General features: G+C 38.7%; 1 protein-coding gene across 9 annotated transcripts in view; it reads left to right on the forward strand.

The window, feature by feature from the left end:
• The window catches only part of CASK (peripheral plasma membrane protein CASK), a 322,381-nt gene that overhangs the window by 41,428 nt on the left and 267,469 nt on the right, over positions 1–13,484 (forward strand). For 8 of the 9 annotated variants that reach the window (XM_086977513.1, XM_086977510.1, XM_086977511.1 and 5 more), the window contains 2 exons: positions 4,551–4,663; positions 4,984–5,089. The exons of the other annotated variant lie outside the window; for it this stretch is intronic. In XM_086977513.1, coding sequence (XP_086833639.1) covers positions 4,551–4,663; positions 4,984–5,089 — 219 coding nt within the window. The remainder of the gene's footprint in view (positions 1–4,550; positions 4,664–4,983; positions 5,090–13,484) is intronic. 9 annotated transcript variants of the gene reach the window in all.

Genomic DNA, 13,484 nt, shown 5'->3' on the forward strand with positions numbered 1-13,484 from the left:
GATCAATTACAGAAGAGGTTCATTCAATCATTGCGAAAGTTGAGTAAGACCGACACGTGAGTGGCCGCGCTATTGCTGAGGAACTAAACATTCACGACCCAATAGCTCTTCATTAGTTGAAGAAAGTTAGCTAAGAAAAAAAAAGGTCGGCCTTTGTGTGCCGCACAAATTGGAGCTAAGTAATTTATCCGATTGTATTTCCATTTACAAATACTCTACACAAATGTAACGGAATCGAGCCGTCTCTAGGCGGTAGATCATTAGTGACTAAAAGTGGAACACATACGACACTATAATGCAAACTAAAAAATAAGAAGTGTTTTTTTTTTTATTTCTATTACATATTTTGCGAAGCTTACACTCAAGTTAAAATGTGTATGGAATGGGAAAAAAAACCGTGGACTATTAGTTATTGCCACTTGGACACTCTATCAACGACTGACAAGATATATACAGAGCATTAATGGCGTCTTACATCATTACAATACAGGACCACATACACCCTTAGCGACCCAGTCAAACAACTTGGATGGGAAATCTTAACGCATCAGCCAGATAGCCCGGACTGTATGCCATCAGGCCATAATCCATTTCGGTCTCCCTTGTAAGACCCCTTTCTCGATGGCATTAATTTAGTTTCAACTGAGTGATGCGAAAAACGTTCCTTTGCCCAATAACTACAGAAGTTTTACAGCAAATAAATTATAGTAATACTAAAAAATTGGCGCTAGATCATCTGTCAGAATGGCGCATATTTAGTTTAATAATGTTATATTTAGACACAAAATTAGTTGCTTTATTTTTACCTGTAGATACAGTCCGTAGATACCTAAACAAATAAATTACTTCCAAAGCTGCGTGGATAAACCAGCATCTCTCTTTCGGCCACTATAATCTACTAATACCTGTGGAGGGTTTTCGAAGTTAAGTATGAAACGACTATTTTAGTCGGTCGGGCTACTTCCTGAGAACCGTCGAACAACCTTAACGATATCCGTGACAAGAGAGACCTTTATAACATCTTCAGTTATTACATAGTTTAACTTGCTAAATATTTCAGAAAAGGCTTTCTTTAAGGAACTGCCCAGGCGGATCTAAAAAAATACGCCCGAGGATGACATCCAGCGCTGCTAAAATGTATGACTCTCTGGTACACTGCAATCTAACTAGATGTGCAAACGGTGTCTCATTTAATATGTGTGGCATGGATCAAGGAGGCTCGCTTCAAACGTTTGGTAAAAAATACTGAAATTTAAACGGAGTGCAGTAGTCGCCAACAATCTTTCCTCTGATAAATGCTTTCAAGTCAACACGGGCCTCTTGGCAACGTCCTGATCCATAAGGGCTTGTTGGTACTTGTGAGTCGTATGTACGTGATATCGTCTCGGCTGTATCGCGGCTGGACAGAGACCCCTCGTGGACTACTGTAAAGTTAACGTTATCTAAAGCTTGCAGTTACCCATTGCCCTATGTACCTAAACGATGCATATGCTTTATGTGGCCATCACCGGTCGCTAGTGTCAAATAGTGCCAGCCTATTGTTACGTACAAAAGGTTTGATGCGACCATGGTTGGCAGACGCTCTAAATTCAACATCAGGTTCTTAGTGCAGAACACGAGCCCGAAGCTTGCACCTGACTACCGACAGCCTTGATAAATTGAGAAGAGAGTCAGTTAACTTCGAAGGTCCGATTCAGACTCATTTTTTTTTATTCATCTGTTGTAGACCACTTCATTGCTGGCTGAATATAAGCTCATAAATACTTACGTTCTCATGTAATTGATCGATACGACAAATGTATTCACGGCTATAATTTTGAAGGCCCTTAAGCCACACGTTGTTCGGGGACTGGGTGACCGCCAAACGGCTTCCTTCTTTATTAGGGCCGAGTCGCGCTTTTTTCGAAAACGTACTATTCTTTAATGAAATGTTTGTAACATCGTTTGTTTTTAGCTACCTTCTACTGTAAACTTGCTCTTTGGATATAATACAATAAGGTTCTCATACAAGACGCGGAATGCTCTCATTAGGATTGAGCAGCTTTGTTGTTTGACACACGCGACGATTCTGCTAATTACTAATTTATTTGATGATTATTTGCGTATAACGTATCTATTCTTTGTGTAAGATTGGGGGATGAATCGAGAGCATTATGTGAAATTCTAGGAAAGAGAGCTTTCAAAGTTAGATTGATTTTGAAACATACCTCTACGCACTCAAGCCACGCATTTATAGTAAAACGGTAAATTCACTCGGTAGTTATCTTTTCGAATCATCGAAAGATTATATAATCTAAATTTTTTTTTCTTAATAACAATGTTTATATTGACTCGTGCAGCCATTTAGCGATACAGCGAATACAGAGCGACATGTCATTAGCTTTGGAAAGATAGATCGTCGCGCGCGGCGAGGACGAATGAGGTTATAGCGGTCCTGTTAAGTGTAGAAGTTTTTTAAGCATGTGTTTGTAGACGACAGATTATTCCCCATCCAGTGTTCTCACAAGCGCATGATCTCCTCCAGTGGCCTTTATAACTGAATTAGCACTGCGTAGAACAAAAGATATTTTTGTCGTGTGCCTGAAACGGCCCAAAAAGATCCTTCTTTTTCCTATGGCAAAACCCCGAAAGAAAGGTATCATCTATGAATGAAATAGTGCGATTTCATTACGTCTAATCATTCAGTTTCAAAATATTTTTACTTGAAACTAACCAAGTCATTTTCTGAAACCTCAAAATTGCGTAATTTCTTAAAGCTCAAAAATTTTTCCATAACAAATTGGTTTGAAGTACTTCTCACTCAATCGAAATATTTATAAATAATGTATAAACAACACAAACAAAGCATGTCATACTCGTTTTGGTGCGCTACTACAATTTAACACTTTTTTTTTTCGTTTTTATAAGGGTCGGGGTTTACTCGTTAAAACGAAATAAACGACAGGCTGGGGTTAGTATAACTTGTGAGTCAGGATAAGTTTTATGCGAGTCTGTGTTTAATAGAGATATTGGATACTGACAAGGGGAATAAAGAAATGTTTTGAAAGCGTAACGGACTGGGTGCTTCATCCATATAAAGTCGATTTCACTGAGTTTATGTCGCTGTGTGAGTAGGCAAGTGAGTGATAATTCTACGCAACGATCAAAGATAAGGTGATCATAAAGACTATGACTGTTGCAGAATCTCTCGAAATTAGAGCCTTTTTGGTACATAATGTAGCTGACCATTCAGCTCATTTTAACTGGTAAAAAGTTCATCTTTGATGGCTTTAGTGTTAAGTGGCCTATTTCATAAATATCTTGAATTGTTTCAAGGATATCTATTAGCTAGATTTGAAGCTCTCTATGCCGATGTGCGGTAGACCTGAAGGTCCAATACGTTCTTTGCTGCTTCACTGATTTTCCATGGCTGAGTGGCAACAACCTTGATCGTCTTGAGCGTCGACTTCGTCTCAAAACAGAAACGCCACAGATGCTGTCGCAGTGGCACCTGCAAGCCGGAAAGCACGGAAACAACCTCCAGCTACGACTGCGTGCATTTTCGTACTTCAAATTATTACGTCCGATCGAAATCAGCGTTATTATTTATCTGCCATACAGTCGAAATAGGCAGATCGCACCGTGGGCTAGGTCGTTATCAGAAATATTTGTACCAATAAGGCCAACCCTAGCAACGCTTTGTCAAATACATTTGACAAACGTGTTTTTATAAAATATTTTTAACAAAAATAATTTCATACTGGTTGTAAAAGTCGTTTCGTAATTTTTACAATTATATGTGATGAATACTATAGTCTACTGCGTATTTAGGTAGGCTATTGTTTCCACTGTAAATTGTCTAAAATAAAACTAAAACGAGTTATCTTATAATCTCTTTAAAGAGCTTTTTGCAAGTAGGGACATAACTTCACACGAACAAGAGCTATGATGCAACTTCTCAGAAAACTAGGATATCTGAAACTTTGCTTTCTTTTACTGGTCAAAAGATAGGTTTGCTAGGGTTGTACGTGAGTGAGCGAAAGAGCGAAATCCACTACAACACGTTACAAACTTACAAAGTTGATTTCGTACAGTTGACCGCACAAGACATTTTATAGAAAATGATTTTGTCATATATCTTAAAGTGTTAGAGCCGATCATTTTCACGTGGACACGATTTACTTATGGCGTTTATGCGCTCTGTTTGTCTCAACTATTGCCTATGCTACTCCCTTGTATCAGCCGTTAGTGTTATTAACGAAAATTCTGTTTATTCAGAGCAAAGCGAAATCGAAATGAATGTGGATATTGTTCTCTGCAGAAGCAAGTCTCACAATGAGAGCTGAAAGCGCAGATTATAGATTTACTCTATTGTTGTCCGACCGATCCGTAAATTTCTACACTTACACCTTCTACACGATAAGTTGTATTTAATTACAATCAAAGCGTATGGGTTAGGAGGACACGTAACGGAAGGTGCAGCTTCTACAAATATACACCAACATATGCACAATAAACTTCATATTAAGTTGCCAGGCATAGTTAATAACAAATATTTTTTGTGACTTCAGGGGCTCCTGTTGGGTGCAGCGGCGATGCGTGCACCGTGAGACAGGTCGACAATTTTCTGTAAAAATTGTTGATGTTGCTAAGATTGCTACTTCTGCATCGTTAGATATTGAAGGTATATATTAGCCTTAAATATTATATATTTGCTCGTAAATATTAGCCAAAAGACTATCTCAGAGGAGACTACTTTCTGTCTACAAACCACAATTAAATGGCAGACAGATTAAACACATTCATTAAATTAACACTGTTTATTGAGCAAACGATATATGTACGCATTTCTATATGAAAATTGTCCTTGTCAGTGAATTCTATAGTTTTTGAACCCAAAATATGTTACTTGCTGATGGACTCTCCAATGGAAGATCATATTAGATAGGTACCACATAACGATTATGTATAAATATTAACCATGCACATACTATGCATTTACAGATATAAAAAGAGAGGCAACTATTTGCCACTCGTTGAAACATTCACACATCGTCGAATTGCTGGAGACGTATAGTTCCGAGGGAATACTTTATATGGTGTTTGAATTGTAAGTATTTACTTAGTATACACGATACAATACGGGTATGATATATGCTTTCACTTAGAATTAGTGTACTGTTTGAAAAATATACTTTCGGCTATTAACATCTTCTCTGCGTTCTAACATTTATTTCGATCGCTGGTTCAACAAGACCTAGCAATGAAGAAATTAAACTGTAAGCCATCAAGCGGTATTGTTCGCACATAAGAGACCCCCAGATGAAACGAGAGACGTCACATTTTCTATTACTACACTATGCAGAATAGGCTATGGCAACTAGGCCCATTTGGTAAAAGGCCAAGTCTATGAGTGCTCGTCATGTCTCAAGAAGAAGAAGAATGAGATTGAGATTTTAACCACTTATGAGCTAAGTTACACGGCTTAGTTCAATTAATGTTATTACAGATCATAAATTCGAAACTTAGTTCTGAAGACGATGTGCTGTATCCAAGGCTCTTGTTTCGAAATAATTGTTCGAACCATATGATTTAAGGAATATGAATATATCGTAATAACAAGTATACTATTCTACTTATCGTCACTTTGTAGTGTCAGTACAGCCTGAATAAGTCATCGGTTAACAATTTTTTCAGCTCGTCCCAGCTACGATTGTCTAGATTGTCACTTGGGGAAGCTTGCTAATGGTGCGCAAGTATGCAAAGGAACCATCGTAATTTCAGGCAACACATTTATCATATACATAATCGTCCGGTTTTCCCCTTTACACCTTTATTCCAGATGCAAGAAATTTGTTTCTCGTCACGCTTCCTCGTTACGTTTCATGCGCCGCCGCGCAACCTGAGAAGAAACTAAGCCCCAGACGTTCGCAGGGAGATTGTTCAAGCTAATTTGCGCCAAGCCCAAATATAATATGACGCCTTATAGGGGGCATCATGCAGTCCCAAGTGTTTGTCTTGCTAAAGAATGAGTAGCACTTTCTATCGCTGTTTCTGGGAGAATAGTTTTTACCATCAACTATAAAAAGTGCTGTTTAATCTAATGAATTTAAAATGTCTTCTTCTAATTAGCCTATTGGCGAATTAGCTTTATCTCAGGTGTAAAAATTACAGCAACAAAAAAATGATTATTCCTTATCGGAATCTCTGACAAGTTCGAGGACCCTCTGCATGTAATCCTTTTCATTTTAACATATAATAGAAGCGTCAGTATTTGTCTTCTACCCGCTCCTTTGCAGAATCTGATATCTGCGATTCGCCTAAAACGCAAAACTTATTCCCATACCTAGAGAATGAACGTATATGTGTATTTTCCACATTACACGACAAATATGACTGTTACAGTTTTAGTTAGGCCTTTCGCTAACATGTTACTGGCATTGCCGATGGGGCCCACATACGGTACCTCTGTACTCGGTCTCGTACGGGTCGGTTGTCCATAGATCGTATGAACGCTAATAGATTGTTGTATGTATTGTTGCTACAAGCATTGCTTTCACCATCCAGCTGGTCGCTTCCCAATAGTTGCCTTTCGCGTCCGGATCTGCTCGTCGGAAAGTTCACTGTACCTTCGTTTACGCTACGCTATGACCTTGACGCCAGTCAGATAGTTGAAAAATTACAAGCAGCGACCGAATTAGGGTTGAAGAACTGTTATACCATACCAAACCAAACACTACACGGTTATATAAATGTTCGTATGCTGGCAGATGATTTTTACTTGATTTGGTTTCGATCTCGTACTTAGAACACGAGACCGTCTGCCAAAGTTGATCCATGTCCATTGTTTTGCGACTGCAGTACACTAACAAGCAGACTAGTTTTGACCTATCGTGTACACGCAGCTGTATGAATCCGGAAAGCTGGTTGTGAAAAGAAAGAAGCGAGGCAAAGACCATTTTTTGGTGAGTAAGATAAGATTGAAAGTTTCACTACGTAGTAGATGGAGTAGCTTTCGTTGATTATATAAATGTTTACCAGAACCGTAAATAACTAAAATCCGTCTGTAATTTAACTTCCATGACAGAAGTGCACCTCTTAACTCGTTCGTCTTCATTCCCTAGGTCTACGTCTAAGTTACCAGGTAGTGCATGTTCAGGTGGAACACTCTGAGTTAGTATAATTTCGACAGTTTCTACCTAAATACCTAAATGGGCCTATGATCTAAAAAAAAGATACGAGCTTCAATTTTAAACTCGGCAGAGGATATCTATAGCTGTTGAAGACCAGCAAAATAACAAAGTTTGAGAAAAAGGCTAAATTGAAGCGTGATGATTTAGACACGTGCTATGGTTATCTGAGTTTGCCAAATGTTTGGGTGAAAATGCTTTACTCATACTATTCGTCATAAACGTTACCCAGAGCCCATCTATGGCTTTCAGCATTGAAAAAAAAAACTACGTGCGTTATGATTAACAACAAAGTAGGATTCTTTTCAAAAATTACGTGTGTCAATGCAATGTTTATTTTAAGCAATTTCGTTTAGTCAAAGAAAAGACGTTTACTTGAATACTTTACTTTAGCCGCATTAGCTGAGTAAGGTTGAAACGATAGAAAATACATATTTTTTTGTTTGAGCTTATTGATGAACCCTTATTATTCACAAACACCACTTTTGCCGTATAACGCACAACGTTCTGCTAACTTAAGACTACAAACGACAATTGCAAATAGAGAACACTTTTTTTTTAATTAGTTCTCTGCATGCACTCGAAAAACTTCACTCTTTGCTCTGTTTAAATGTTCTATGATAAGTTTGTGCAAGTTGAAAAATTACAATTTAAACTTCCAATAAAAAAAATCATATTGGGGCATTAACAACTAATCGTTGAGAATTCTTTCATTGTACCTCTAATGTAAGCCCATCTTTATGATAGAAATATGCTCATGTATGCTTATGGATGCCTTATGGATGATCGAAACCTCTGGAAAGCCATGATGAAGCGAAATAACAACTCAAGTATGTCAATTTGTTTGTATATGACGTACGCTAAGCCAAAAGGAGCGTATACTCGCTGAGTACTTTGCCTCTTTCGTCTCAACAATGGCGTTCGTGACACTGACCGTTACACCTGGCTCGGTAAGAACTGCATGCAGTCTAAAGGAGGGCCCCTCCCACTTGAGACCATCTCATGAATTATTTGGTTACCTGCGTACAGGAAAACCTTGGAAACATTTCTAGCTTTTCAAATCTTCTCGGGTAGATCGTTCAATAGATATAAAAGAACAAAGGGCTTAGAGTACCTTTCTGAGCCAACCCAATTGTTTGAAAGATAAGGGCTAGTTCTGGTTTCCCTATCCTTGTTTCTTGCTGCCACGAAACAACTCTAGTTTATATAGAACTTATACCTAAGCCCCGAGTAGAAAAAGGCGTATTATAACCTTTATCTGCCCAGGGGTTGTTAATAATGCTTAACGATAATACTTTGGGCTTCCCTCCTTCCTTAAACCCTCTTGCAAAATAGTTCTTTAACTTGCTTGCAGCTCGAAAACTTTGAGTCGAAAGACAGCAAAAGAACTTGTCTTAAGTTTCGCTCACAAAGCAGTATAAGCTAAACTGGATTGCTTTTGCCGCAAGGCATGATCCTAACAGTCTGTTTCCTCCATGAATCGCAGACGCTCGTTGATGAGCGTTTTCGTTTCCATGTTCGTCTGTATGTTTACCCTAAAACCAAAAATGGTCTAACTGCCTTACTGGAGCGTAACCTATGGGAAGCTGTATCAATAAACGCGTAGTAAAGTTTTGCTCATTCCCGTTCATAGCAAATAACACAATATCTCTAACAAGGTAACTTATCGAGCAAATTAAGCATACATGAACTGACCGAGTAGGAAAACGTTCCATGCTCAGTTTATATAGCTGACGCTAAGTTTCCTTGAGCGGAATAACTTTCTTCGGATTGAAAAACTTCGTACTTGCAAGGCATATGTCGTTTAACACTTTGCTTATAAAAACGCTAGGACTTGCTTGCAGTCCCAGGTGCAACCAAGTGAATCGATCATTACCGAATTATTGCAGGTAGACCAATCCACACACAAATGTGTTCTTGAAAATGACCGCTTTTTCGTTGCAAACGGATCTCAGCGATACAGCTCGTTCTGACCTTTCTGATGTTGATAACGCACACATCTACGAAAAAATGCCCTGCACGGCCAGGACAAGCTGATATGGAGCTTCTGTCCTTTTAGGAGTGAAACCTGTCTAGCAAATTTGCATGAGTAATTGATGACGTATTCAAGATTCATGATAGGTGCTTAAAAGCCAAGGCTAAACTTAGAACTTACAATTACGTAAAGCATGGAATTGAAAGAGCAAAAAAAAATAGCTGAATGTACGGGGTTTGTGCGAAATGTTGCGGTCTGAAAACAGGATTCTTCCAGAAATCAAACTCTGTGTTAAAATTGAATGTGAAATTCTAATTAGACATAAGATTCAATTGACGGTAAGCGTTTGTGATGATCATGCGTAATATTGTAGCGTGATTAACGAGTCGTTCCCTCATTATACTGTTGGTTTCTCTATTGCCGTTTCATCTATCGGCTTCGGTTATTCATTTATAGTATGATTTGTTCAGTGGTGCTGACGAAATGATGTCACTGGCAGCTTTCTACTTTGCTCGGATATACCAAACATTCCTTCTATTCTTTCCCTTGTGATCGGGTTTATACGCCGCTTGTGCGTGCATTTCCTGGCGTTCACATCTCCATTGTACGCTGTCACAATGATACACATACAGACGCATGCCTACCCATATACTCGGATATGGCAAGAGAGCTAGGGTCTTTTCTTGATCTTTCCGTGCCTGCTTTTCCCATCCTTTTTAGACAATATCTCCTCTTTGAAAGTAACATTGCAGGGTGCCCTCTCGTAGCAAGTTTAGCACAAAATATGGGCATGCGCTCATTGATATGAGGCATAAACGAACACGAAGCTTAATAGCAAGAGAGATAAGCGAGATGCAGCCTACTGCTAGTGGATCTGTTGTCTAATTTTTGGACATGTTAGTTTCAGTATTATTCAGCAACGTTTTCTCATTTTGTTTGGCTTTGCTTTAGTTTAATTTAACCTGTATAGTCGTACCGTTGGTTGGGTTGCTCAGATTGGCGCTGGGTGGCGCCGACAGCTGTGCTATTCACAGCGGTATAAGCCCTTGTGGCGATACAGGCCTCGCTGCTGATGCTGAACCTTGCCTGCTAGTGCCCCCTTCGTAGTGGTCTGACCATGCTCTAACACACCCGCTTTGCCAACACGTAGCCTAACCAAAGGTCATCGGCACTACAAAAGTAGGGTCGCCACCTCCGAAAACGATTCGGTTCCATAGCTACGACGGGAACTGCATTATCATTATTTTAAGAGAAGTGCGTTTTCGTTCTGGGAGGGCTGGGCCGAGAAAATGATTATTATTTATTTGAATCCGTCGAAGTGCGGAACGGAGTTTGGTTGTGCTAAATCGCGTATCAATGAAAGCGTGAGAAAAAAAGAAAAGTCGAAATGCTGCTAGTTTGTCTTACAGATACGCATGCAATGGACATACCGAACTACATATTCCCAAAAGAATTGTGCTAATATATCCAAAAAACATTATCTGTTATCCTCTGATTCTCTGACAAAGACACATTCAGTCTGAGATCACAGTACTGTTTACTGTCTTTAATGATTGTATGCTCAAAGTGTTAGCCGAAATTTGGCTACCAATAATTGTGAACGTGAGAATGTTATAGCAAAGGATGTCAAGCCAACGGGCTTACTTGTTAAAGCGAATGAAAGCTGCCGAAAACAGGCAGACTCAAAGAATTGCTGGCGATAAGCGGATTTTTTTCCTGATACCGCCCTATCGTAAACTATAACGCTTATTCAGCTAGTTTTGAGAATTCGTAATAGAGTGCATGTTTCTTATTTGGGGCCTAGACCCACTTTCTGAATTATTAATCTTGTTTTTACCATATAATTTCTCTTATATCCTTTTCATGGTTGCAGCGGGCATTACTCAAGAAATGCATTAGTAAAGTTTGACTGGTGATTTTTCCTGTATGGATTGCAAATTTAAGACCACACTATGCAAACCTTTGAACAGCTTTGCCATCTTCATTACTACGCCGAATTTGCTCATGGATTCAAAATATCGCTATCTTTTGAGTTTTACGTCTGCTATCGCTGTTAGACATTCCATCAGACGGCTGCCTTTCAGTATGAAACGAAGTCTGACCAGGCCCGGGTTCGGACCCAGGCCACAACGTGCTCCTAAGCTTAGCAGGCAAATACCTAACTCACTGCGTCATCACGGAGACAGATTCAAAACACCTCGTAGCAATCGAAGAATATATATTAATAAAAAATACTCCTAATATTATTGCAAGTACGACCATTTCAAGACGTGGTCATCACCTTTATAATGTCTAACTTCATTCATAAGATAATTGCATTAGTAATGAATGGCCTTGTCGCTTGGCTTTTTTATCGGTCTTCATCGAATTTTACTAACGTTTTCGCCTTGAAGACACCGAACTTTAAGCTCTCAGTGTTTTTTTGACATCTAGCTGTATCATTGCTTTTAAACTAGGCAGACGTCGATGGACGAGCCGACTTACTAAATAACTGAAATAAGCTATTGAAACGACTTAAACGAATGATCCTTTAGAGTACTTATGGTTTAGATTATGTAAGATAATTAAAATCAGCATTACTAAGATGTATCACAACACAAACTGAACGCTTAACAGGTCAGTGAATGCACCCCTCTCTCGTTCTGGCGTAACCCATTTTTGTACAGAGACAAAAACGTGCGTCATCAGCTTCAATATCAATGATTAGTTTGAACTCCCAACATGTTAATGTGTTTTTCACTAAAACAGCCTTGCTTGAACAAAAAAGATTAATGAAGATTAATTCTATTGGCTTTGAGAAGCTTCAGATGTTAAGAAGGTAAGGGTACACGCGAAATGTGTCAAGCAAATAACAGATCCCCGACCTGAACATTACGATACATGTAACTTGAAATAGTGGTTGAGAATATAGAGCTGGTTGTAACGCTAGATGTTGATGAACTGTGGCCTGAAAATGCGCGTTGATTTGGAGATCCTCATCTTTAGTTTCTTCTTAGTAGATTTCTTGTGTGTATATATATCCTTTAGCGATTAGCATCACACGACTCTGAGATTACCAGATTAGACTATACAAAACAAACAGGGCTCTGCGTTCTCTGTTGAACTCCCTGTAATAATAACGATCGTTCTGTATAGGCGAGAGCCACCATCTTTATCTAAAGGTACAGTATTTATGGATGTCAAATAGACGTTTGGATAGCTAGGCTTAAGCAGGAGATGAGCGCTTCGGTGGACCGAACCGAACATTTCATCAGCTCTGAGGTTCGTTCAGACATTTATTTAGACTAATTGTTGAAAAGGAAGCCTGATGCACTAAGGTACATATGAGCGAGGTCTATTTTTAATCAGTCAATTCATGAAGATATAGTACGTGGATACTTTTCTTCATATGTGTAATCAATATAAAGGTAGTGGATAATCGATGGATTGACATATACTGATTAATTGCTTACCCTGTGTCAATTATGCTTTACCGATAGTACCGCTTATATAGAATCTTCTTCGCTTTGGAGTTTTGGTTTGTATTTGATTATATCAATAATGTTTTTCGCTAGCCACTGATCAAAAGGCATTTTGAATTCGATAAATAAATCAGTGGCTAGTCGACATTTGTTTTGTTTTCATAGAAAGGCAATAGTGGTCTGGATTCTTCTCGTTTGCGAAGCCTTGATAGCAGTTCCATTGGAGAGAAAAAAGACGCCCATCGGATCGTTTATATACCTATGTACATCACATACGTATGTGTTGAATAAAGGCGGCTTGCTATGGAAAACATTTATGGAGCGAAGGCGCAGTAAACCCTCAGTGCACTATGCATCGCTATCCTTTGAACTTCCTACATGTCGTATATGATCGACTACTGCAAAACAGTTTGTGTTTAATGCAAATTCGTCTGCTAGAACTAAATATAGGAATCTGCTAGTTATTTTCCATATATCGACCTCTTTTCCAACAAGTTAGTTAATTGCTTGCGGATGCTGGCTGTTTTGCATTTCTAACGGTACGCCAATTTTCTAACATCTAATTCTAAAGATTTTCTATTTTCAACTCCCTAATTTAGATTGTTCCTTGTCGCTTGCACGCGATGCGCGGTGACCGTTCTCACAAAATAAGTGTTTTTTTTTCTGTTTAATCAGGTTGCGTTCGGCTAAAAGTAAATTGTTTAGCTTACAGGCTGTTTTGGTTGTTTTCCTAATTGAATCAGAAGAACAAGAACGTTACGAAAAAATAGTTTTCTTTTTTACGAGTTACACTGTTTTTTTTTTTTCGCGTAAAAGCGAATCTATAATATTGGACTTAATCTCTCTTAAGCTCGATTACTAGTCTTCATAAGCATGCTG

The sequence above is a fragment of the Varroa destructor genome, unplaced genomic scaffold (assembly GCF_002443255.2).
Source record: "Varroa destructor unplaced genomic scaffold, Vdes_3.0 BEIS01000001.1, whole genome shotgun sequence".
Taxonomy (NCBI): domain Eukaryota; kingdom Metazoa; phylum Arthropoda; class Arachnida; order Mesostigmata; family Varroidae; genus Varroa; species Varroa destructor.